The 26701-nt window shown below is 54.6% G+C and overlaps 1 protein-coding gene and 1 pseudogene across 1 annotated transcript; both read right to left on the reverse strand.

Annotated features, from left to right (window-relative positions):
• Window positions 1-1502: 1502 nt before the first annotated feature.
• On the reverse strand, window positions 1503-10651 carry LOC116985508 (basic salivary proline-rich protein 4-like). Its single transcript, XM_033040271.1, has 2 exons — window positions 10443-10651; window positions 1503-1965 (listed from the first exon to the last, which is right to left on the reverse strand). The coding sequence occupies exons 1-2, from the start codon at window positions 10649-10651 to the stop codon at window positions 1503-1505; spliced, it is 672 nt and encodes a 223-aa protein (XP_032896162.1).
• A 4759-nt stretch (window positions 10652-15410) lies between these two features.
• The window catches only part of LOC116985510, a 59553-nt pseudogene continuing 48262 nt past the window's right edge, over window positions 15411-26701 (reverse strand).

Raw genomic sequence — 26701 nt, forward strand, 5'->3', positions numbered from 1 at the left:
TGGTGTTTCGAAGGGGGCGTTGGGGTTTCGCGTCTGTCGTTCGGGTTTCGCGTCTGCCGTTGGGGTTTCGCGGCTGGCGTTGCGTTTTATAGGCCGGCGTTGGTGTTTCGCTGCTGGCGGGGTTTCGTGGCTGACGTTGGTGTTTAGCGGCTGGCGCGGTTTCGAGGCTGGCGGGGTTTAGCCGATGGCGTTGGGGTTTCGCGACTGGCGTTGGGGTTTCGCGACTGGCGTTGGGGTTTGGCGGCTGACGTTAGAGTTTTGCGGCTGGAGGGGATTTCGCGGGGTTTCGTAGGCTGGCGGGGTTTCGCGGCTGGCGTTGGGGTTTCGCGGCTGGCGTTGGGGTTTCGCGGCTGGCGTTGGGGTTCAGCGGCTGGAGTTGGTGGCTCATGGCTTGCGTTGGGGTTTCGCGTCTGGCGTTGGGGTTTCGCGGCTGACGTTAGAGTGTTGCGGCTGGTGGGGATTTCGCAGCTGGCGGGGTTTCGTGGCTCGCGGGGTTTCGCAGCTGACGTTGGGGTTTAGCGGATTGCGTTGGGGTTTCGTGGCTGGCGTTGGGATTTAGCGGCTGGCGTTGGTGGCTCGTGGCTGGCATTAGGGTTTGCGGCTGACGTTGGAGCTTTGCGGCTAGCGTTGGGCTTTCGAGGCTGGCGGGGTTTCGACGATGGCGTTGGGGTTTAGCGGCTGGCGTTGGAGTTTCGCGGCTGACGTTGGTGGCTCGTGGCTGGAGTTGGGGATTAGCGGCTGGCGTTGGAGGTTCGTAGCTGGAGTTGGGTTTGGGGTTAAGAGACTGGCGGGGTTAATAGGCTGGCGTTTTAGAGGCTGGTTTTGGGGTTTCGTGGCTGGAGGGGGTTTCGCGGGTGGCATTGGTGTTTCGCAGGGGGCGTTGGGGTTTCGCGTCTGTCGTTGGGGTTTCGCGTCTGTCGTTGGGGTTTCGCGTCTGCCGTTGGGGTTTCGCGGCTGGCGTTTCGTTTTATAGGCCGGCGTTGGTGTTTCGCTGCTGGCGGGGTTTCGTGGCTGACGTTGGTGTTTAGCGGCTGGCGGGGTTTCGAGGCTGGCGGGGTTTCGCCGATGGCGTTGGGGTTTCGCGACTGGCGTTGGAGTTTCGCGACTGGCGTTGGTGTTTGGCGGCTTACGTTAGAGTTTTGCGGCTGGAGGGGATTTCGCGGGGTTTCGTAGGCTGGCGGGGTTTCGCGGCTGGCGTTGGGGTTTCGCGGCTGGCGTTGGGGTTTCGCGGCTGGCGTTGGGGTTCAGCGGCTGGAGTTGGTGGCTCATGGCTGGCGTTGGGGTTTCGCGTCTGGCGTTGGGGTTTCGCGGCTGACGTTAGAGTGTTGCGGCTGGTGGGGATTTCGCAGCTGGCGGGGTTTCGTGGCTGGCGGGGTTTCGCAGCTGACGTTGGGGTTTAGCGGATTGCGTTGGGGTTTCGTGGCTGGCGTTGGGGTTTAGCGGCTGGCGTTGGTGGCTCGTGGCTGGCATTAGGGGTTGCGGCTGACGTTGGAGCTTTGCGGCTAGCGTTGGGCTTTCGAAGCTGGCGGGGTTTCGACGATGGCGTTGGGGTTTAGCGGCTGGCGTTGGAGTTTCGCGGCTGATGTTGGTGGCTCGTGGCTGGAGTTGGGGTTTAGCGGCTGGCGTTGGAGGTTCGTAGCTGGAGTTGGGTTTTCGCGGCTGTCGTTGGGGGTCGCGGCTGACGTTGGAACTTTACGGCTGGAGTTGGGATTTCGCAGCTGGTGGGGTTTCGAGGCTGGCGAGGTTACGCCTATGGCATCGGGGTTTCGCGGCTGGCGCTGGGGTTTCGCGGCTGACGTTGGTTGCTCGTGGCTGGCGTTGGTTGCTCGTGGCTGGAGTTGGGGTCTAGCGGCTGGCGTTGGAGGTTCGCAGCTGACGTTGGAGCTTTGCGGCTGTTGTTGGGATTTCGCAGCTGGTGGGGTTTCGATGGTGGCGTTGGGGTTTCGCGGCTGACGGGGCTCGCGGCTGAGGTTGGAGTTTTGCGGCTGGAGGGGATTTCGCAAATGCCGAGGTTTCGTGGCTGGCGGGGTTTCGCGGCTGGCGTTGGGGTTTAGCGGCTGGCGTTGGTGTTTATCGGCTGGCGATGGTGTTTAGCGGCTGGCGTTGGGGTTTCGCGGCTGGCGTTGGGGTTTAGCGGCTGGCGCTGGAGGTTAGCAGCTGGAGTTGGGTTTTCGCGGCTGGCGTTGGGGTTTCGCGGCTGTCGTTGGGGGTCGCAGCTGCCGTTGGGATTTGGCGACTGGCGTTGGGGTCGCGGCTGACGTTGGAGTTTTGCGGCTGGAGGGGATTTCGCAGCTGGCGGAGTTTCATGGCTGGCGGGGTTTCGCGGCTGGCGTTGGGGTTTCGCGGCTGGCGTTGTGGTTTAGCGGCTGGCGTTGGTGTTTAGTGGCTGGCGTTGGAGTTTCGCTGCTGGCGTTGGGGTCGCGGATGATGTTGGAGTTTTGCGGCTGGAGGGGATTTCGCAGCTGGCGGAGTTTCATGGCTGGCGGGGTTTCGCGGCTGGCGTTGGGGTTTCGCGGCTGGCGTTGTGTTTTCGGGGCTGGCGTTGTGGTTTCCCGGCTTGCGTTGTGGGTTTGCGGCTGGCGTTGGGGTTTCGCGGCTTGCGTTGGGGTTTCGCGGCTTGCATTGGGGTTTCGCGGCTTGCGTTGGGGTTTCGCGGCTGGCGTTGGTATTTCGCGGCTGGTGTTGGAGTATAGCGGCTGGCGTTGGGGTTTCGCGGCAGACGGAGGTCGCGGCTGACGTTGGAGTTTTGCGGCTGGATGGGGATTTCGCGGCTGGCGGGGTTTCGTGGCTGGCGGGGTTTCGCGGCTGGCGTTGTGGTTTCGCGGCTGCTGTTGGGGTTTAGCGGCTGGCGTTGGTGTTTAGTGGCTGTCGTTGGGGTTTCGCGGCTGGCGTTGTGGTTTAGCGGCTGGCGTTGGGGTTTAGCGGCTTGCGTTGGGGTTCCGCGTCTGGCGTTGGGGTTTAGCGTCTGGCGTTGGTGTTTAGCGGCTGGCGTTGGTGTTTCGCGGCTGGCGTTGGGGTTTCGAGGCTGGCGGGGTTTCGCCGATGGCGTTGGGGTTTCCCACCCGACGTTGGAGTTTTGCGGCTGGAGTTCGGATTTCGCAGCTGGCGGGGTTTCGCGGCTGGCGTTGGGGTTTCGCGGCTTGTGTTGTGGGTTCGCGCCTGGCGATGGGGGTTCACGGCTGGCATTGGGGTTTAGCGGCCGCCGTTAGAGGTTCGCAGCTGGGGTTGGGTTTTCACGGCTGGCGTTGGGGTTTCGCGGCTGACGGGGATCGCGGCTGAGGTTGCAGTTTTGCGGCTGGAGGGGATTTCGCAGCTGCCGAGGTTTCGTGTCTGGCGGGGTTTCGCGGCTGGCGTTGGGGTTTAGAGGCAGGCGTTGGTGTTTATCGGCTGGCGGTGGTGTTTAGCGGCTGGCGTTGGTGTTTCGCGGCTGGCGTTGGGGTTTCGAGGCTGGCGCTGGGGTTTCGCGGCTGGCGTTGGGGTTTCGCGACTGGCGTTGGGGTCGCGGCTGACGTTGGAGTTTAGCGGGTGGCGTTGGTGTTTAGCGGCTTGCATTGGGGTGTAGCGGCTTGCGTTGAGGTTTCGCGGCTGCCGTTGGGTTTTTGTGGCTGGCGTTGCGGTTTAGAGGGTGGCGTTGGGGTTTCGCGGCTGCCGTTGGTTTTTTCGCTGCTGGCATTTGGGTTTAGAGACTGGCGTTGGGGTTTCGTGGCTGTGGTTGGGTGTTCGCAACTGACGTTGGGGTTTCCGGCTGGCGTTGGGGTTTCGCGGCTGGCGTTGGGTTTTTGTGGCTGGCGTTGGGGTGTAGCGGCTTGCGTTGAGGTTTCGCGGCTGCCGTTGGGTTTTTGTGGCTGGCGTTGGGGTTTAGAGACTGGCGTTGGGGTTTCGTGGCTGCGGTTGGGTGTTCGCAGCTGACTTTGGGGTTTCCGGCTGGCGTTGGGGTTTCGCGGCTGGCGTTGAGGTTTCGCGGCTGGCATTGGGGTTTCGCGGCTGGCGTTGGGGTATCGCGGTTGGCGTTAGGGTTTTGCGGCTGCTGTTGAGGTTTGGCGGCTTGCATTAGGTTTTCGCAACGGGCATTGGGTGTTCGCGGATGGCGTGTGTGTTTCGCGGCTGCCGTTGGGATTTTGCTGCTGGCGTTTGGGTTTAGAGGTCGGCGTTGGGGGTTCGCGGCTGGCGTTGGGGGCTCGCAGTTGGCACTGCACGTTCGCGGCGCGTTGCGGGTTCGCGGCTGGCGTTGGGATTTCGCTGCTGGCATTGGGGTTTCGTGGCTGGCGGGGTTTCGTGACTGCCGTTGGGGTTTCGCGGCTGGCGGGGTTTTGCAGCTGTCGTTGGGGTTTAGAGGATGGCGGGGTTTTCGTGGCTGGCGTTCGGGTATCGCGGCTGGCGTTGGGATATCGCGGCTGGCGTTGGACGTTCGCGGCTGGAGCGGTTTTCGTTGCTGGCGTTAGAAGTTCGCAGCTGGCGTTGGGGTTTCGCGGCTGGCGTTGGGGTTTAGCGGCTTGCGTTGGGGTTTAGCGGCTTGCATTGGGGTTTCGCGGCTTGCGTTGGGGTTTCGCGGCTGGCGTTGGTATTTCGCGGCTGGTGTTGGATTATAGCGGCTGGCGTTGGGGTTTCGCGGCAGACGGAGGTCGCGGCTGACGTTGGAGTTTTGCGGCTGGATGGGGATTTCGCAGCTGCCGAGGTTTCGTGTCTGGCGGGGTTTCGCGGCTGGCGTTGGGGTTTAGAGGCAGGCGTTGGTGTTTATCGGCTGGCGGTGGTGTTTAGCGGCTGGCGTTGGTGTTTCGCGGCTGGCGTTGGGGTTTCGAGGCTGGCGCTGGGGTTTCGCGGCTGGCGTTGGGGTTTCGCGACTGGCGTTGGGGTCGCGGCTGACGTTGGAGTTTAGCGGGTGGCGTTGGTGTTTAGCGGCTTGCATTGGGGTGTAGCGGCTTGCGTTGAGGTTTCGCGGCTGCCGTTGGGTTTTTGTGGCTGGCGTTGGGGTTTAGAGGGTGGCGTTGGGGTTTCGCGGCTGCCGTTAGTTTTTTTGCTGCTGGCATTTGGGTTTAGAGACTGGCGTTGGGGTTTCGTGGCTGTGGTTGGGTGTTCGCAGCTGACGTTGGGGTTTCCGGCTGGCGTTGGGGTTTCGCGGCTGGCGTTGAGGTTTCGCGGCTGGCATTGGGGTTTCGCGGCTGGCGTTGGGGTATCGCGGTTGGCGTTAGGGTTTTGCGGCTGCTGTTGAGGTTTGGCGGCTTGCATTAGGTTTTCGCAACGGGCATTGGGTGTTCGCGGATGGCGTGTGTGTTTCGCGGCTGCCGTTGGGATTTTGCTGCTGGCGTTTGGGTTTAGAGGTCGGCGTTGGGGGTTCGCGGCTGGCGTTGGGGGCTCGCAGTTGGCACTGCACGTTCGCGGCGCGTTGCGGGTTCGCGGCTGGCGTTGGGATTTCGCAGCTGGCATTGGGGTTTCGTGGCTGGCGGGGTTTCGTGACTGCCGTTGGGGTTTCGCGGCTGGCGGGGTTTTGCAGCTGGCGTTGGGGTTTAGAGGCTGGCGGGGTTTAGAGCCTGGCGTTGGGTTTTAGCGGCTGGCGTTGGGTTTTCGTGGCTGGCGTTCGGGTATCGCGGCTGGCGTTGGGATATCGCGGCTGGCGTTGGACGTTCGCGGCTGGACCGGTTTACTTTGCTGGCGTTAGAAGTTCGCAGCTGGCGTTGGGGTTTCGCGGCTGGCGTTGCGGTTTAGCGGCTTGCGTTGGGGTTTAGCGGCTTGCATTGGGGTTTCGCGGCTTGCGTTGGGGTTTCGCGGCTGGCGTTGGTATTTCGCGGCTGGTGTTGGATTATAGCGGCTGGCGTTGGGGTTTCGCGGCAGACGGAGGTCGCGGCTGACGTTGGAGTTTCGCGGCTGGATGGGGATTTCGCGGCTGGCGGGGTTTCGTGGCTGGCGGGGTTTCGCGGCTGCTGTTGGGGTTTAGCGGCTGGCGTTGGTGTTTAGTGGCTGTCGTTGGGGTTTCGCGGCTGGCGTTGGGGTTGAGCGGTTGGCGTTGGGGTTTAGCGGCTTGCGTTGGGGTTTCGCGTCTGTCGTTGGGGTTTAGCGGCTGGCGTTGGTGTTTAGCGGCTGGCGTTGGTGTTTCGCGGCTGGCGTTGGGGTTTCGCGGCTTGTGTTGTGGGTTCGCGCCTGGCGATGGGGGTTCACGGCTTCCGTTGGGGTTTAGCGGCCGCCGTTAGAGGTTCGCAGCTGGGGTTGGGTTTTCACGGCTGGCGTTGGGGTTTCGCGGCTGACGGGGATCGCGGCTGAGGTTGGAGTTTTGCGGTTTTCGTTGCTGGCGTTAGAAGTTCGCAGCTGGCGTTGGGGTTTCGCGGCTGGCGTTGGGGTTTCGTGGAAGGCGTTGTGGTTTCACGGCTGGTGTTGTGGTTTCGCCGCTGACGTTTGGTTTTCGCTGCTGGCGTTTGGGGTTAGAGCCTGGCGTTGGGTGTTCGCGGTTGACGTTGGAGTTTAGAGGCTGGTGTTTGTGTTTCGCGGCTGGCTTTGGGTTTTCGCGGCTTGAGTTGGGGTTTCACGGCTTGTGTAGTGGGTTCGCGGCTGGCGTTGGGGTTTCGCGGCTGACGGGGGTCGCGCCTGATGTTGGAGTTTTGCGGCTGGAGGGGATTTCGCAGCTGCCGAGGTTTCCTGGCTGGCGGGGTTTCGCTGCTGGCGTTGGTGCTTAGCGGCTGGCGTTGGTGTTTACCGGCTGGCGTTGGTGTTTATCGGCTGGCGTTGGTGTTTCGCGGCTAGCGTTGTGGTTTAGAGGATGGCATTGGTGTTTCGCGGCTGGCGTTGGGGTTTCGCGGCTGGCGTTGGGGTTTCGCGGCTGGCGTTGGGGTTTCGCGGCTGGCGTTGGGGTTTAGCGGCTTGCGTTGGGGTTTCGCGGCTGACGGGGGTCGCGGCTGACGTTGGAGTTTTGCGGCTGGAGGGGATTTCGCAGCTGGCGGGGTTTCGCGGCTGGCGTTGGGGTTTCGAGGCTGGCGGGGTTTCGCCGATGGCGTTGGGGTTTCGCGGCTGACGTTGGGGTTTAGCGGCTAGCGTTGGGGTTTCGAGGCTGGTGGAGTTTCGCCGATGGCGTTGGGGTTTAGCGGCTGGCGTTGGGGTTTCGCGGCTGACGTTGGTGGCTCGTGGCTGGCGTTGGGGTTTAGCGGCTGGCGTTGGAGGTTCGCAGCTGGAGTTGGGTTTTCGCGGCTGGCGTTGAGGTTTCGCGGCTGGCATTAGGGGTCGTGGCTGACGTTGGAGCTTTGCGGCTAGCGTTGGGCTTTCGAGGCTGGTGGAGTTTCGACGATGGCGTTGGGTTTCCGCGGCTGGCGTTGGAGTTTCGCGACTGACGTTGGTTGCTCGTGGCTGGAGTTGGGGTCAAGCGGCTGGCGTTGGAGGTTCGCAGCTGGAGTTGGGGTTTCGCGGCTGGCGTTGGGGTTTCGCGGCTGACGTTGGTGGCTCGTGGCTGGCGTTGGGGTTTAGCGGCTGGCGTTGGAGGTTCGCAGCTGGAGTTGGGTTTTCGCGGCTGGCGTTGAGGTTTCGCGGCTGGCATTGGGGGTCGTGGCTGACGTTGGAGCTTTGCGGCTAGCGTTGGGCTTTCGAGGCTGGCGGGGTTTCGCGGCTGGCGCTGGGGTTCCGCGGCTGGCGTTGGAGTTTCGCGACTGACGTTGGTTGCTCGTGGCTGGAGTTGGTGTCTAGCGGCTGGCGTTGGAGGTTCGCAGCTGGAGTTGGGTTTTCGCGGATGGCGATGGGGTTTCGCGGCTGGCGTTGAGGGTCGCGGCTGACGTTGGAGCTTTGCGGCTGGAGTTGGGATTTCGCAGCTGGTGGGGTTTCGAGGGTGGCGGGGTTACGCCGATGGCATTGGGGTTTCGCGGCTGGCGCTGGGGTTTCGCGGCAGCCGTTGCGGTTTCGCGGCTGGTGTTGGGGGTTCGCGCCTGGCGATGGGGGTTCGCGGTTGGCGTTCGGGTTTCGCGGCTGGCGTTGGGGTTTAGCGGCTGTCGTTGGGTTCGCTGCTGGCGTTGGTGTTTAGAATCTGGCGTTGGGCTTTAGACGCCGGCGTTGGTGTTTAGCGGCCCGCGTTGGGGTTTCACGGCTGGCGTTGTGTTTTCGCGGCTGGCGTTGGGGTTTAGCGGCGGCCGTAGGTGGTTCGTGGCTGGCGGGGTTTCGCGGCTGGCGTTGGGGTTTCGCGGCTGGCGTTGGTGGCTCGTGGCTGGCTTTGGGGTTTCGCGACTGGCGTTGGGGTTTCGCGGCTGACGTTGGAGTTTTGCGGCTGGAGGGGATTGCGCAGCTGGCGGGGTTTCGTGGCTGGCGGGGTTTCGCAGATGGCGTTGGGGTTTCGCAGCTGGCGTTGTGGTTTAGCGGCTGCCGTTGGTGTTTCGCGACTGGCATTGGGGTTTCGCGGCTGACGTTGGGGTTTAGCTGCTTGCGTTGGGGTTTCCCGGCTGCCGGGGGTCGCGGCTGACGTTGGAGCTTTGCGGCTGGAGTTGGGATTTCGCAGTTTGTGGGGTATCGAGGCTGGCGGGGTTACGCCGATGGGATTGGGGTTTCGCGGCTGGCGCTGGGGTTTCGCGGCTGGCGTTGGGGTTTCGCGGCTGCGTTGGGGTTTAGCGGCTTACGTTGGGGTTTAGCGGCTTGCGTTGGGGTTTCGCGGCTGTCGTTGGGGTTTCGCGGCTGGCATCGGGGGTTCGCGGCTGGCGTTGGTGTTTCGCGGCTGGCGTTGGTGTTTCGCGGCTGGCGTTGGGATTTCGCGGCTGGCGTTGGGGTTTCGCGGCTGGCGTTGGGGTTTCGCGGCTGGCGTTGGGGTTTAGCGGCTGGCGTTGCGGTATCGCGGCTGAAGTTGGGGTTTCTCCGCTGGCTTTGGGTTTTCGCGGCTGGCGGTGTTTCGCGGCTGGCGTTGGGGTTTCGCGGCTGGCGTTGGGGTTTAGCGGCTGCGGTTAGTGGTTCGCAGCTGGAGTTGGAGTTTTCTGGCTGAAGGGGATTTCGCAGCTGCCGAGGGTTCGTGGCTGGCGTGTTTATCGGCTGGCGTTTGGTGTTTAACGGCTGGCGTTGGTGTTTCGCGGTTGGCGTTGGGGTTCCGAGGCTGGCGCTGGGGTTTCGCGGCTGGCGTTGGGGTTTCGCGACTGGCTTTGGGGTCGCGGCTGACGTTGGAGTTTAGCGGCTGGCGTTGGTGTTTAGCGTCTGGCGTTGGGGTTTCGCAGCTAGCGTTGAGGGTTCGCGGCTGGCATTGGGGTTTCGCAGCTGCCGTTGGGATTTGGCGACTGGCGTTGGGGTCGCGGCTGACGTTGGAGTTTTGCGGCTGGAGGGCATTTCGCAGCTGGCGGAGTTTCGTGGCTGGCGTGTTTTCGCAGCTGGCGTTGGGGTTTCGCTGCTGGCGTTGTGGTTTAGCGGCTGGCGTTGGTGTTTAGTGGCTGGCGTTGGGGTTTCGCGGCTGGCGTTGGGGTTTAGCGGCTTGCGTTGGGGTTTAGCGGCCTGCATTGGGGGTTCGCGTCTGGCGTTGGGGTTTAGCGGCTGGCGTTGGTGTTTCGCGGCTGGTGTTGGGGTTTAGAGGCTGGCGTTGGGGTTTCGCGGCTGGCATTGGGGTTTCGTGGCTGGCGGGGTTTCGTGGCTGCCGTTGGGGTTTCGCGAATGGCGGGGTTTTGCAGCTGGCGTTGGGGTTTAGAGGCTGGCGGGGTTTAGAGCCTGGCGTTGAGTTTTCGCGGCTGGCGTTGGGTTTTCGCGGCTGGCGTTGGGGTATCGCGGCTGGCGTTGGGATATCGCGGCTGGCGTTGGGCGTTCGCGGCTGGCGGGGTTTTCGCTGCTGGCGTTAGAAGTTCGCAGCTGGCATTGGGGTTTCGCGGCTGGCGTTGGGGTTTTGTGGGTGGCGTTGTGGTTTCACGGCTGGTGTTGTGGTTTCGCCGCTGGCGTTTGGTTTCCGCTGCTGGCGTTTGGGTTTAGAGCCTGGCGTTGGGTGTTCGCGGTTGACGTTGGTGTTTAGAGGCTGGTGTTTGTGTTTCGCGGCTGGCGTTGGGGTTTCCCGGCAGGCGTTGGAGGTTCGCGGCTGGCATTGGGTTTCGCGGCTGGCGTTGGAAGTTCGCAGCTGGCGTTGGTGTTTCGCGGCTGGCGTTTGGGTTTAAAGCCTGGCGTTGGAGGTTCGCGGCTGGCGTTGGGGGTTCGCGGCTGGCATTGGGTTTCGCGGCTGGCGTTGGAAGTTCGCAGCTGGCGTTGGTGTTTCGCGGCTGGCGTTTGGGTTTAAAGCCTGGCGTTGGAGGTTCGCGGCTGGCGTTGGGGGTTCGCGGCTGGTGTTGGGGGTTCGCGGCTGGTGTTTGGATTTCGCGGCTGGTGTTGGGGGTTTTCAGCTGGCGATGCGGGTTCGCGGCTGGCGTTGGGTTTCGCGGCTGGCGTTGGAAGTTCGCAGCTGCCGTTGGGGTTTCGCGGCTGGCGTTGGGTGCTTGCGGCTGGCGTTGGAGTTTTGTGGCTGGCGTTGGGGTTTCGCCGCTGACGTTCCGGGTTTGCGGCTGGCGTTGAGATTTCGCAGCTGGTGTTGGTGTTTCGCGGCTGGCATTAGGTTTAGAGGCTGTAGGAGGTCCGCGGCTGGCGTTAGGGCTTCGCGGCTGGCGTTGGGCTTGCGCGGCTGGGGTTGGGGTTTCAGGGTTGGCGGCGGTATAGAGGCTGGCGTTGGGGGTTCGCCGTTGGGGTTCGCGGCTGTCATTGCGCGTTCGCGCTGTTGTTGCGGGTTCGCGGCTGGCGTTAGGATTTCGCGGCTGGCGTTGGGGTTTCACGACTTGCGTTGGGGTTTTGCGGCTGGCGTTGGGGTTTTACGACTGGCGTTGCGGGTATAGCGGCTGCCGTTGGGTGTATAGCGGCTGCCGTTGGGGGTTCGCGGCGCGTTGGGGGTTCGCGGCTGGCTGCTCGTTCGCGGCTGGCGTTGCGGGTTCGCGGCTGTCGTTGGGATTTCGCAGCTGGTGTTGGGGTTTCGTGGCTGGCGGGGTTTCGCGTTTGGCTTTGGGGTTTCGCGGCTGGCGTTACGGTGTAGATGCAGGCGTTGGGGGTATGCGTTAGGGTTTTGCGGCTGGCGTTGGGGTTTCGCGGCTGGCGTTGGGGTTTCGCAACTGGCATTGGGTGTTCGCGGCTGGTGTTTGGGTTTAGCGGCTGCCGTTGGGTTTTTGCTGCTGGCGTTTGGATTTAGAGGCTGGCGTTGAGGGTTCGTGGCTGGCACTGCGCGTTCGCGGCGCGTTGCGGGTTCGTGGCTAGCGTTGGGATTTTGCAGCTTGCGTGGTTTCGTGGCTGGCGATGTTTCGCGACTGGCGTTGGGGTTTTGCGGCTGTCGTTGGGGTGTAGATGCGGGCGTTGGGGGTATGCGTTGGGGTGTAGATGGGGGCGTTAGGGGTATGCGTTGGGGTTTAGCGGCTGACGTTGGGGTTTTGTGGCTGGCGTTCGGGTTTAGAGGCTGGCGGGGTTTAGAGGCTGGCGTTGTTGTTTAATGGCTGACATTGGGCGTTTTGCGGCTGGCGTTGGGGATTCGCGGCTTGCGTTGGGGATTCGGGGCTGAGGTCGGGGTTCACGGCTGGCATTGAGGGTTCGCTGCTGGCGTTGGGGTTTCGCGACTGACGTTGGGATTTCGCGACTGACGTTGGATTTCGCGACTGACGTTGGGGTTTAGCAGCTGGCTTTGGGGTTTCGAGGCTGGCGTTGGGGTTTCGCGGATGGTGTTGGGGTTTCGCGGATGGTGTTGGGGTTTCGCGGTTTGCGTTGGGGTTTTGCGGCTGGTGTACGGGGTTTGCGGCTGTGGTTGGAGTTTATCGGCTGGCGTTGGGGTTTAGAGGCTGGCGTTGGGGTTTAGAGGCTGGCGTTGGTGTTTAGCGGCTGTCGTTGGGGTTTCGTGGCTGGCGTCGGGTTTTTGCTGCTGGCGTTTTGTTTTAGAAACTGGCGTTAAGGTTTCGTGGCTGATGTTGGGTGTTCGCGGCTGACGTTGGGGTTTCGCGACTGACGTTGGGGTTTAGCAGCGGCTTTGGGGTTTAGAGGCTGGCGTTGCGTTTTAGTGGCTAGCGTTGGGGTTTAGAGGCTGGCGCTGGGGTTTAGAGACTGGCGCTGGGGTTTAGAGGCTAGCGTTGCGTTTTAGAGTTTGTCGTTTGGGTTTAGAGGCTGGCGTTGGGGTTTAGCATCTGGCGTTTGGGGTTTGCGACTGGCATTGGGAGTTTGCGGCTGACGTTGGGGATTTTGCGGCTGGCGTTTTGGTTTAGCGTCTGGCTTTTGGGGTTCGGGACTGACATTGGGGGGTTGTGGCTGGCGTTGGGGATTTGCGGCTGGCAATGGGGGTCCGCGACTGGTTTTGGGGGTTCGCGGCTGGCGGGGTTTCACGGCTGGCGTTGGGGTTTCGCGTCTGGCGTTGGGGTTTAACGGTTGGCGTTGGGGTTTAATGGCTGACGTTGGGGGTTCGCGGCTGGCGTTGGGGTTTCGCAGCTGCCGTTGGGGTTTAGAGGCTGACGGCGTTTAGAGGCTGGCGTTGCATTTTAAAGGCTGGCGTTGGGTAGATGCTGGCGTTGGGGGTTCGCGGCTGGCGTGGGGGGTTCGCGGCTGGCGTTGGGGGTTCGCGGCTGGCGTGGGGGGTTCGCGGCTGGCGTGGGGGGTTCGCGGCTGGCGTTGGGGGTTCGCGGCTGGCGTGGGGAGTTCGCGTCTGGCGTTGGGGTTTCGCGGCTGGCGGGGTTTAGAGGCTGGGGTTGCATTTTAAAGGCTGGCGTTGGGGATTAGCGGCTGGCGTTGAGGGTTCGCGGCTGGTGTTGGGGTTTTGCGGCTGACATAGAAACATAGAAACATAGAAAGTAGGTGCAGGAGTAGGCCATTCGGGCCTTCGAGCCTGCACCGCCATTCAATATGATCATGGCTGATCATCCAACTCAGTATCCTGTACCTGCTTTCTCTCCTTACCCCCTGATCCCTTTAGCCACAAGGGCCACATCTAACTCCCTCTTAAATATAGCCAATGAACTGGCCTCAACTACCTTCTGTGGCAGGGAGTTCCAGAGATTCACCACTCTCTGTGTGAAAAATGCTTTCCTCGCGTTGGGTTTTAGCAGCTGCCGTTTTGGTTTAGCGGTTGGCGTTGAGGTTTCACGGTTGGTGTTGTGGTTTGGCGGCTGGTGTTGGGGTTCGCGCCTGGCGTTGGGGTTTCGCGCCAGGCGTTGGGGTTTAGTGGCTGCTGTTCGGGTTTTGCGGCTGGCGTTGGGGTTTCTCGGCTGCCGCTGGTGTTTCGCTGCTGGCGTTCGGGTTTAGCGGCTGGCGTTGGGGGGTTGCAGCTGGCGTTGTTGGTTTGCAGCTGGTGTTGGGGGTTGCGGATACCGTTGGGATTTCGCAGCTGGCGGGGTTTCGCTGCGGTCGCAAGGGAATTGCTACACTTGTCGCTTTACCTTCTGTAAATACCTTAGTCTCACACAGGTTGAAGCATACGCATCTTTATTGTCTAGTTCATCATCACATATGCAGTACATCACACGTTCAGTATTGCAGCCACTGCCAGGCAGCAGGCGAGTTCTTACACTATAAATCAGATAAATAGGCGGAGTTATAATTACAAAGCATTCTGATTGGCTAAAATGCAATAACCAATCTACATCTCTTCTTGTATAAATGAAAAAGCAACTAAGGCATTTCAAACTATAACGAGTAAATAATAATGGGGTTCCACGTAATCGCCATATCTAATAGGTGGCTTGCTAACTCTCGAACGGTATGGTGCTGCATCATAGAAACATAGAAACATAGAAATTAGGTGCAGGAGTAGGCCATTCGGCCCTTCAAGCCTGCACCGCCATTCAATATGATCATGGCTGATCATCCAACTCAGTATCCCGTATCTGCCTTCTCTCCATACCCTCTGATCCCCTTAGCCACAAGGGCCACATCTAACTCCCTCTTAAATATAGCCAATGAACTGGAATCGACTACCCTCTGTGGCAGAGAGTTCCAGAGATTCACCACTCTCTGTGTGAAAAAAGTTCTTCTCATCTCGGTTTTAAAGGATTTCCCCCTTATCCTTAAGCTGTGACCCCTTGTCCTGGACTTCCCCCAACATCGGGAGCAATCTTCCTGCATCTAGCCTGCCCAACCCCTTAAGAATTTTGTAAGTTTCTATAAGATCCCCTCTCAATCTCCTAAATTCTAGAGAGTATAAACCAAGTCTAACCAGTCTTTCTTCATAAGACAGTCCTGATATCCCCGGACTGTCATCAAACTTTTCCTCTGAAAAGTTGGGGGCTGGGGTAGCTTAATCCACGGGTCTATGGGGAGAGTCCGCAGGGGAACCTGGGGTGGACCGTCGCAGAGATACCGGGGTGCCGGTTACAACAGGGGGACGCGGGGACCGGACCACGTTTGCAGTCGTACCACTTGGCCTCGTAGAAGTGGTTTAAGTGGTTTGTTGGCCTTATCATAACAGCGCTTCTGCGTGTCTCGATTGAACTGTACACGCTTTTATATTACAGCAGGGGGGCAGACCTTTGGTTGTAGCTGTTTCTGAGAGACAGGCAGTGGATGGCGTGTCTGGCGGGACATCAGCCGCTGGGCTGGAGAGCCGAGAATGTTATCTTTAGCAATGTTTCGCAGGTTCAGGAAGTCCAGGTAGACATCAGATTTAACCAGATAGGAGCGCCCCATGAGTTGCTTTGCGCTCCATGAGTTGCTTCGCACGCTCGGCGAATCCATTGGACTGTGGGTATCCTGGACTGCTGGTGAAGTGCTGGAAGTTCCACCGTTTAGCAAAATCCTTAAATTTTTGGCTGATGAATTGAGTTATGTTGTCTGTCTGAAGGCGAACAGGTATCCCATTCCTGGAAAAGTGAATTCTCAGCTTTTGAGTCACAGTTTCAGAAGTGATTGTTGGTAGGAAGTCAAGCTCAAACCAGTTAGAGTAGGAGTCCAGTAGAACAAGGTAGTGTTTCCCGTGCCATTCGAAGATCTCGGCAGCCAGTGATGACCATGGTAAAGAGGGAGCTGGGTGGGATAGGAGTGGCTGCTTCTGCTGATTGTTGCAGATCGCGCATGATTCTGTTAGTTCACATATGTACTTTGTGATCCCTGGCCAGTAGATTGTCTCCTTGGCTCGTTTTAGAGTGGCTTCGGAGACATGGTTGCCTCCATGGATTTCCTCATAGTACTCGTTTCGTAGGGTGACGGGAATGACCGCCTTATGACCTTTGACGATTATTACGTCCTGTAACACCAGTTCGTCACGGACCAGGAAGTAGGGTCCTATTTCAAACGGGGTGCTTGACTGCTTGTTTGGCCACCCGCCTCTTATGATGGAGGTCAGCAGCTGTGAGGTTGTGTCTGCAGCTGTGTGTCCGGCGAGGCGCCGCAGGCGATCAGTGGGCACAAACGAGGCCGTCAGGACCGAGAACTCTTCCTGCTCAAACGGGTGTCGTTCGCTGGTGGTGCGCGGAGCTCTAGAGAACGTATCTGCAACGTGCATGTCTTTACCTTTTTTTGTAGACAATGCGGAAGTCAAACCGTTGTAACTGCATCATCATTCGCTGTAGTCGAGCTGGGGCAGCATGGATAGGCTTGCTCGGGTTGGTGACTAGTGGCGGGTGATCGGTTTCGACTGTGAAGGTTTTGCCAAAGATAAAGTCCTTAAATTTTGAACAGGCAAAAACCACGGCGAGCAGTTCCTTCTCTATCTGAGCATAGCGTTGTTCAATTTCAGTCAGGGTGCTTGGTGTAAGAAATAGGCATCACGTCGCCATTGAAGGATGTTTGTAGGCATGCTGCGCCTAGCTAATACTGGGATGCATCGCAGGTGATAGTGACTGGCAGATTGAGATTGAAGTATGCCAGTGTAGGCGCTCTGGCTAGCTGTAGTTTTAATGTCTCAAAAGCTCTTTGGTGTTGCGGGAAACAAGACCATGCATTGTCCTTGTGGGTCAGTTGTCGTAGGTGAGCAGAATGTTCACTGAGGTTGGGAATAAACTTGCCAAAGTAGTTGACCATGCCGAGAAATCGTTATAAGCTGGTGACGTTGGTTGGGACCGGCAGCTCGTTGATGGCTGCAGTCTTTAGTGGATCAGGTTTTAATCCGTTGCCGGTGAACTCGTGACCGACGTATGTAACTTCGGAAATTCTGAAGTTTGTATTTCAGAGGGTAGTGTTTCAGGTTAATGTCTCTGGCACGGTTCAATATGTTTTGCAGGTTGGCATCATGCTCGGTCACATCGCAACCGCATAATAGGATGTAGTCAACAATGATGGCACATGGATATTCTGCGAATAGTTGTTCCATTGTGCGCTGAAAGACTTCGCTAGCAGAGTTGATACCAAAGGGCATTCTTTAAACCTGTAGCGGCCGAACGGTGTGCCAAAGGTTGTTAGGGCAGATGGTGCCCGGTCCAACAAGATTTGACAGAAAGGGCTTTGGCATCGAGGAGTGAGAATACCGCTGCATTACCAATCTGTGCCGCTACGTCCTCAGTGGTTCTCAATGGATAGTGTTGACATTTGATTGCTGTGTTTAAATCTTTAGGGTTGATGCAGATGCGTAATTCTTTCTTATATTTTTTTGTGGTGACGACCATAATGGAGACCCAGTCCGAGGGCTCACTGACCTCGGCAATGACTCCGATGGAGATCATATGCTTGAAATTGGTGTGTACTCTCTCCCGCATGCCACAGAGAGTGGTGTATCTCTGGAATTCTCTGCCACAGAAGGTAGTTGAGGCCAGTACATTGGCTATATTTAAGAGGGAGTTAGATGTGGCCCTTGTGGCTAAAGGTATCAGGGGGTATGGAGAGAAGGCAGGTACAGGATACTGAGTTGGATGCTCAGCTATGATCATATTGAATGGCGGTGCAGGCTCGAAGGGACGAATGGCCTACTCCTGCACCTATTTTCTATGTTTTTATGGGGGGCGCGGTGAGGTGCACGAACTATTGGTGTGACTGTATGATCCACAGTGATAGTAACATAGAAACATAGAAAATAGGTGCAGGAGGAGGCCATTCGGCCTTTCGAACCAGCACCGCCTTTTATTGTGGTCATGGCTGATCGTCCCCTATCAATAACCCGTGCCTGTCTTCTCCCCATATCCCTTGACTCCACTAGCACCGAGAGCTCTATCTAACTGTCTCTTAAATCCATCCAGTGACTTATAGCGCGCGCTTTTTAATTTCCACACTTTCTGTCGGGCAGGGGCCGGGAGAAGAAGGCATGACTATGGTTGGGAAAGGTTTTTAATTATATTCTCTAGAAGTGGCAAAGAAGAGTAAACGGGGTAGTGAAGAAGGATGTTGCCATGCTTACGTTCACTGGGAAGGGTAGTGAGTACATACGTCCGGACATTTGGATTATTGCAAGTAACGGGGATATTTAGCTTGGTATCTTATCCAGCACGGACGGTGTAGGTAGAACGCCGTGTGCCTGTGCTGTTCTCTTCTGTGTTATGTATTCTAAAGCAAGGAGCGAGAGGTCTCAACACATGTTGTAACCCATTGTGGGCTCAACGCTGTTTTCTACCCTTAAAGTGACTCTCTTTTCATTATCTCCCTTCTGACTCAGGTGAATATTGGATTTATCATTCTGCTATGCTTAGCATTTGTCCATCCAATCAACGTCCATCTTTACTGCAGGCGGGCCAATCATCAGAAGGGAGTGTAAAGCTGATGAGATAGATCGAGAGCGAGTGATGGAATAGATTGGGTCAGGAAGTGGGGGAGCGATACAATATTGTGTAGTCACAGACATTCATGGATAGGCCTACATCGTGGCATTTGTCCAGCCACATGCAACTGCGTCATTTTCCACCCATCTTTGGGTGTTTTCCAATCATCTGCCCCCTCTCACCTGCACCAACCTATTGTCTGCAAGGCCTCGTCCTGTTCCATCTCCTTTTCCACTTTTCCTTCTCACCTTCCAATACAATACAATACAATACAATTTATTTGTTGTCATTTGAACCTCATTGAGGTTCAAACGAAATTTGGTTTCTGCAGTCATACACACAATAAAAAGAACCAAGACACAACACAATTTACACAAACATCCATCACAGTGAATCTCCTCCTCACTGTGATGGAAGGCAAAGCCTTATCTCTCCCCTGCACTCCCCATTCTCCTCCCGATGTCAGAGTCAAAGCCCCCGGTGGGCGATGGTAAATAAGTCCCGCGGCCATTAAAGCCGCGCCGGGTGATGCAAGGCCGCGTTCCGGGTCTTGGTGTTGGAGCCCTCGGCGGGCGCTAACAAATCCCGCGGCCGTTAAAGCCGCGCTGGGCGATGTAAGGCCCCATTCCAGGTAATTTCAACCCCGCAATTCGGGTGGGAGAAGTTACCGTTGCGGAAGCTCTGGAAAGCAGTCTCCTACCAGAGACGCGCGGGCTCCCGGTGTTACAGTCCACCAAACCTGCGGCTGGAGCCTCCGAATCACCGGGGTCGGGTCGCAGCCGCGAGCCACCACAGCTCCTCCCGCTCCGAACTCGGCCAGCTCCGCGATGGTGGGTAAAGGAGCAATATCATCCCACTCGGTTTCGGAGCAGTTTGCATAAGATAATGTACAGTTCAGTTCACCTCCATCCAATGGTGCGTCATTGCCGCCGGACTACTGCGTTATAGACAATCGGTACAGGAGTAGGCCATTCGGCCCTATGAGCCAGCACCGCCAATCAATGTGATCATGGCTGATCATCCACAATCAGTACCCCGTTCCTGCCTTCCCAAATCCCCTGACCGCAATATTTAAGAGCCCTATCTAGCTCTCTCTTGAAAGTATCCAGAGAACCGCCCTCCACTGCCTTCTGAGGCAGAAAATTCCACAGCCTCACAACTCTCTGTGTGAAGAAGTGTTTCCTCATCTCCGTTCTAAATGCCTTGCCCCTTATTCTTAAACTGTGGCCCCTGGTTGTGGATTCCCCCAACCTCTGGAACATGTTTCCTGCCTGTAGCGTGTCCAACCCCTTAATAATCTTATATGTTTTAATAAGATCTCCTCTCATCCTTCTAAATTCCAGAGTATACAAGCCCAGCCGCTCTATTCTCTCAGCATATGACAGTCCCGCCATCCCGGGAATAACCTTGTGAACCTACACTCCCTCAATGGCAAAAATGTCCTTCCTCAAATTAGGGGAACAAAACTGCACACAATACTCCAGGTGTGGTCTCACTAGGGCCCTGTGCAACTGTAGAAGGACATCTTTGCTCCTATACTCAACTCCTCTTGTAATGAAGGCCAACATGCCATTCGCTTTCTTCATTGCCTGCTGTACCTGCATGCTTATTTTCATAGATTGATAAACAAGGACCCCAGATCCCGTTATACTTCCCCTTTTCCCAACTTGACACCATTTAGATCAGTGGTTCTTAACCTTTTTGGCACCAGTACTCGCATACGCGTAGCAAATACTGCATGTGGTATGTACCTTTGTTAGGTTCCTAAACATGGGCTCAATAAATGGATATATTATTTGTATTCCCTTCATGACCCCCCGGCAAAGTCCCAAACGTCCCCCATTGAGAATCACGACCCCCAGGTTATCTAAATTTTAGATAATAATCTGTCTTCTGTTTTTGCTACCAAAGTGGATAACCTCATATTTATCCACATTAAACTGCTTCTCCCATGCGTCTGCCCACTAACCCAACCTGTCTAAGTCACGCTGCATTCTCATGGCATCCTCCTCACAGTTCACACTGCCACCCAGCTTTGTGTCATCTGCTAATTTGCTAATGTTACAATACTAAGAACTATATTCTGCAATCTGCATCTTACTCTTTGACCTATCTATTGTATTTGAGTTGGCAGGATTATATTCATATATAGTATATCTGCTTTCTTTCGTTAGCATGTAAAACAACGTTTTAAATCTATATCCAAAAATTGCAACTGACGCCACTTTCCGAGAACTGTACTCTTTAATAACGAAATCTCGTTGTTCTGCAAAACTCTCCAGGGAGCGACCATTTTCTGTGTAAGCCCTACCATGGTTTGACATCCCAAAGTGCAGTACCTCGCACTTGTCAGGGTTCAATTCCAAGCCGACGGACCTCCGGTACTTACGTACAACGGATCGTCCTGCAAGGGACCATTAACGATGATGAAGAAAGGATATTGGAGCAGGGAAATGATGCCCGCCAGTGCCCGTGTTGTCCCGTAGAGTTTCCCAAAGTGGCAAGGAGGGAACCTATCGAGAGCAAAGGAAAGGTTTCAATTGATTGGGCGAAATCTATCTAACCATAACAGGCCACTCTTTCCAACTATGCGGTTCTGTTTCTGACCCACATGACGTTTATGTCACTCCATATGATCACAGGACATTGAAGAAAGAACCATACAGGGCAGGATAATGCCCTTCCACATATAATGATTGTGCCAAACCCAATGTCGTGATACATATTTATTGGATGCATTTTTAAGACCTCGTAAAGGTCACTGTCGTATCTGCTCCTGCTACAGCAGCAACCGCGGATTCAGTGCTCTCACCACATTCTGTGTAAAAAGGAATTTTGCCCCCACGCAACTCCTTTATAATGTAGCCCACTCACCTTAAGGGCCTATCTCTTGTCGTTACAATTTCCCGCCTCTGGAAAAAATGTTCTGACTGGAACCCAACCCATGCATCATAATTTATATCAGGTGTTCCCTCAATCTCCAGCATTCCAGAGAAAATAATCCTTGTTAATCCAAACGCACCTTGTGGCTAATACGACCTAATCCAAGAAGTACCTGGCGAAGCTCTGATGCGGCGTATGCAAAGCCTCTTCAGTCCTTCCCGTAGTCACCTGGGAGGAACAGGACTGTTAATAGCTAAAACCCAGTCTGACGAAGGGTTCTGATGCGAAACAACGCCAATCCATGTTCCTGTCTGAGATCCTGTCTGACTCGCGGAGTTATTCCACCACATTTTGTCATTTTTTGAAAAATAGTTAATACCCTATACTCCAAAGAGCAATGCCATTTCATCAGCAACTGATAATAGTTATTCTTTCATCCTGTTCGCCCCCATCTCCATCAACCCTCGCCAACCCCAGTAATTTGGCACCCCCCACCCCCGGCACTGAGCCCACGGCAACTGCTCTCTGACATATCTATGTGTATACGTCTTTGAACCGCCATCTGCCTCAAGCTCTCGGTAAGCGCGATACAGGCACCCACCACCCAGAGACCAAAGCTTTCAGACCCTTGAACATTATGCAATAACCTCAAATGTGAACTTCTCTGGCTTGTCTTTGGTTGCTCTATGGATTATGTGTTTTCGGCATTTGTGTTGTGGTGTAGTGAATTTATCCTAACAACCTTCAGGCTATTGAAATTTACCAATACCAACTAAACTCTCCAAAGTGAACTGTCTTGCTTTCATTGGAGATTTCGACCTTTTGTTTTGTTTTGCATTAATATTGTATTTTTATTTACTAAAATTGTATTTGTTGTATCACGTTTAGTCTGCTTTTAGTTTAGTTTCGGTTAGTTTTTGTTTAGTTTAGTGTTACTGCATGGTCCATGTGACCATCGATCACACTAACTCCCTTATCCTACTTTATCATGCATTCACCACACACTACGAGACAATTTATAGATGTCAATGAACCCACAAACCCGCTCGACGTTGGGATGGAACTGAAAGCACCCGGAGAAATCTACGTTGTTACGGGGAAAAGCTCAGATTTCAGTACAGCGCCCGATATTAGGATTGAACGTCGTTCTCTGGTGCTGTGGGGCAGCGGTTCTACCAATTGTGCCGCTGTACCACTTATTATTATTGCATTACTTTATGTGTACTGTGCCTACTGTATAGGAATGAACAACAGATGCTTGATAAAACCGAAGATTGGCACAAAAATCTGGAATAACAACGAGACAGGCGGCATCTCCGGAGAAAAGGAATGGGTGACGTTTTGCAAAAAATTCTAAACACCTGTTTTCGCTTTTCTATTATAAGGTATTGTGTGTAGATTGATGATAAAAAAAAAAAAGAATGTGATCCATTTGAGAATAAGGATGTAACGTAACAAAATGTGGAAAAAGTGGTCTGAATACTTTCTGAATGCACTATATACAACAACGAATGAAATATGCCAAATTGTAATGGTAATAAAGGAAACAGGTCATTGTTTGCTGTTTGTTGGGTGAGAAAGAGAAGGTAGATACGTAGATACATAGACAATAGGTATAGGAGTAGGCTATTCTGCCTTTGGAACCAGCACCACCATTCGATGTGATCATGGCTGATCATCCACAATTAGTTCAAATCGTTCAAAATGGACTACCCTTTATTTTTAAACTCTGGTCTGTGGTTCTGGACTCCCACAACACCGGGAACATGTTTCCTGCCATTAGCATGTCCCAACCCTTGATAATCTTATATGTTTCAATAAAATCCCCTCATCCTTCTAAATTCCAATGTATACAAGCCCAGTCGCTCAATTCTTTCAACATATTCAGTCCCGTCATCCCGGGAATTAACCTCGTAAACCTATGCTGCACTCCCTCAATAGTAAGAATGTCCTTCCTCAAATTTGGAGGGAAGAAAACTGCACACAATACTCCATGTGTGGTCTCACTAGGACTGTACAACTGCAGAAATACCTATTTGCTCCTATACACAACTGCTCTAATGGTTCCCAGGAATTTAAAATACTCCTGATACTGGTATCCAAATGTGCTGGTATTTCATATTTTATAATTGACTCCAGCATCTTCCCACCACCGGTCAGGCTAACTGGACTATAATTCCCGTTTATCTCTCTCCCTCCTTTCATAAAATGTGGGATAACATTAGCTACCCTCCAATCCACAGGAACTGATCCTGAATCTATAGAATATTGGAAAATTATCACCAATGCGTCCTCGATTTCGAGAGCCACTTCCTTAAGTACCCTGGGATGCAGACCATCAGGCCCTGGGGATTTATCAGCCTTCAGACCCATCAGTCTATCCAACACCATTTCCTGCCTAATGTGGATTTCCTTCAGTTCCTCCGTGACCCTAGGTCCACTGGCCACTTGTACATCTGTGAGATTGTTTGTGTCTTCCTTAATGAAGACAGAAAGTTCAACTCGTCTGCCATTTACTTGTTCCCCATAATACATTCACCTGTTTCTGCCTTCAAGGGTCCAACTTTGGTATTAACTAATGATTTCCTTTTCACATACTCAATGAAGCTTTTGCTATCCTCCTTTATATTCTTGGCTGCTTACCTTCGTACTTCATCTTTCCTCGCCATATTACCTTTTTAGTTATATTCTGTTGCTCTTTAAATTTTCCCAATCCACTGGCCTCATGCTCATCTTTGCTGTGTTATACTTCTCTTTTATTTTTATACTGTCCTTGTCACCCACGGTCGCTTCTTACTCGCCTTAGAATATTTCTTCGTCTTTGAAATGAACTGATCCTGCACCTTCCAGAAATACCTGCCATTGTTGTTCCACTGTCCTCCCTGCTGGGGTTTCTTTCCAGTCAACATTGGTCAGCTCCTCCCTCATGGCTCCATAGTCCTCTTTGCTCAACAGTAATACTGGCACTTCGGATTTTCCCTTCTCCTTCTCAAATTCGAGATTAAAATTTATAATATTATGGTCACCACCTCCCAATGGCTCCTTTACCTTCAGCTCCCTTATCAAATCTGGTTCATTACACAACACTAAATCTAGAAATGCACGCTCCCTGGTAGGCTCCTGTACAAGCTGCTCCAAGAATCCATCTCATAGGCACTCCACAAACACCCTTTCTTGGGGTCCAGTACCAACCTGATTTTCCCAGTCTATCTGTAGGCTGAAATCTCCCATAACCACCGTAACATTACCTTTGCGACATGCCAATTTTAACTCTTGATTCAACTTGCACCCTATATCCAGGCTACTGTTTGGGTGCCTGTAGATAACTCCCATTGGGGTCTTTTTACCCTTACAGCTGGCACGACTTGGGTTTGTGAGGGAGGGAGAGTGAGGAAATGCACAGGTTACTTGAAGTTAGATAAATCAATATTCATGCCTACTATCCTGTGCCGTTGCAAATAAGGATTGCATTATTCCGGTTGGATACCTATGAGAATTAAACACTCTTAACTTTTAACACCATTCCGGGCGGACTTAACTTACGTCATGGTGATGAACGCAGTGAGCCCCCCGTACAGGAATGATCGGTTGATCATGCTCAGAACGAACGTCAAGTATTGTACTTCCAGCACTGGGATGGCGGCTGCGATAGAGAACAGCACAGAGAGGACGACGGTGACGGCGAGGGAGAGGACCGCCGCTTGTATGTCGGCCAGTCTCCGAGATCCCAACGAGCCTGTGGGGGAGGGGGGGGGCGGGGGCAGAGGTGGGAGTAGGATGGGGGGAGGGAAGAGTGGGAGTGGGTAGAGTGTGGGGGAGTGGTGGTGGGATGTGTGTGGCAGAAGGGAGAAAAAACAGGAGAGACGTTTACAAGTAAGCGCTGGGATTGGGCATCAATTCACTTCGACGTCAAAGCCATCCGGGTTCAGGAACAACATCTTCCCCACAACCAACTTGAACCACCCTACGCATCCCTCACTATAAGCCTACCTCAACAACGATCGACTATGGACTTTGGTTGAGGGTGCGTGAGACACTATTGTGGTCTGATTTCTGCGTTTGGCAGAACATCAGGAACAATACCTCAAATTCCGCATGTGTATCTTACAACCAAACGTTACGAACCATGAAATCCACAATTACAAGTAATAACCCCATATCCTCTCTCCCTTTCCGGTACTCCATAACCCACCGAGTGCGCTTCCCTTTCTCCCTCGTCTGAAGAAGGGTCCAGACCGGAAACGTCGCCTGCCCATTCTCTACACATATGCTGCCTGATCGACTGAGTTCCTCCATCACTTGTGCTTTAGTCAGTCAGGATGACTGTCCTATCCCTCCTTCGTCCTTCCACTTTCTCCCATTGTGAAGTCATACATCACGGAAGCAGGCCCTTCGGCGTACCTTGCCCATGTCGAGTAAGATGCCCCATGTACACTAGTTCCACCTGCTCATCTTTTGCCCGTATCCCAATTCTCCTTCAAATGTGTATATAGTACCTGATTCAACCACCTCCTCTGCAAATCATTGCATATACCCAACACCCTCGGTGTGACGAGGTTGCCTATTGGGTTCCTTTTACAATTTTTCAAAATATTGTTGTGTATCTGTGTTATTGCGTTAATGTCGGTAAGAATTCCCAAGTGACAATTATACATTCTCGACTCATTTGAGCGTCCATGTATTCAAGACAATGAGGCACATGGTGAATGTGAGAATATGAATGCGTTTGAAGCAGGGTTTAGCTTAGTTTGCCCCACCTAGTCCACACTGACCATCGATCACCCGTTCGATGTTATCTCTCTTTCTCATCCGCTCCCTGCGCATTAGGGGCAATTTACAGGGGCCAGGTAACCTGCAATCCCACAAGTATTTGGGACGTGGGAGGGAACCGGGGCTCCCGGAGGAAACCCACGCGCTCACAAGTAGAGAGGACAATCTCCACACATAGAAACATAGAAAATAGGTGCAGGAGTAGGCCATTCAGCCCTTCGAGCCTGCACCGCCATTCAATATGATCATGGCTGATGATCCAACTCAGTATCCTGTACCTGCCTTCTCTCCATACCCCCTGGTCCCCTTAGCCACAAGGGCCACGTCTAACTCCCTCTTAAATATAGCCAATGAACTGCCTCAACTGCCTTCTGTGGCAGAGAATTCCACAGATTCACCACTGTCTGTGTGAAAAATGTTTTTCTCATCTCGGTCCTAAAGGACTTCCCCCTTATCTTTAAACTCTGACCCCTTGTTCTGGACTTCCCCAACATTGGGAACAATCTTCCTGCATCTAGCCTGTCCAACCCCTTAAGAATGTTGTACGTTTTTTTATAAGATCCCCCCTCAATCTTCTAAATTCTAGCGAGTACAAGCCAAGTCTATCCAGTCTTTCTTCATATGAAAGTCCTGACATCCCAGGAATCAGTCTGGTGAACCTTCTCTGTACTCCCTCTATGGCAAGAAAGTCTTTCCTCAGATTCGGAGACCAAAACAATAGATACACAATACTCCAGGTGTGGTCTCACCAAGGCCCTGTACAACTGCAGTAGAACCTCCCTGCTCCTATACTCAAATCGTTTTGCTATGAATGCTAACATACCATTCGGTTTCTTCACTGCCTGTTGCGCCTGCATGCCTACTTTCAATGACTGGTGTACCATGACACCCAGGTTTCGTTGCATCTCCCCTTTCCCTAATCGGCCACCATTCAGGTAAAAATCTACTTTCTTGTACTTGCCACCAAAGTGGATAACCTCACATTTATCCACATTATACTGCATCTGCCATGCATTTGCCCACTCACCCAACCTATCCAAGTCATCTTCCAGCCTCCTAGCATCCTCCTCACAGCTAACACTGCCCCCCAGCTTCGTGTCATCCGCAAACTTGGAGATGTTGCATTCATTTCCCTCGTCCAAATCATTAATATATATTGTTAACTAGACCAAGTGCAGACCCGTTGGGTCTGTTCCCCCAACGTGCAGTTGTGGGGGGGGGCGTCACACACTAACTCCCCCCCCCCCCCTGCACTCACGCTAATGGAGGGGAGGAGGGGAGAGAGAGAGAGAGAGGGGGGGGGAGGGGAAGGGGGTGGAGAGAGGGGGGGGACAGTGGGGGAGGAGAGAGGGAGGAGAGAGGGGGGAGGAGAGAGAGAGGGGTGCTGAGATGGGGGTGAGATGAGGGGCGGGGGAGGGTGGGGAGCAGGGAGGAGAAGGGACGGAGGGGGGTAGGGGTTT

The sequence above is a fragment of the Amblyraja radiata genome, chromosome 22 (genome assembly GCF_010909765.2).
Source record: "Amblyraja radiata isolate CabotCenter1 chromosome 22, sAmbRad1.1.pri, whole genome shotgun sequence".
NCBI lineage: Eukaryota > Metazoa > Chordata > Chondrichthyes > Rajiformes > Rajidae > Amblyraja > Amblyraja radiata.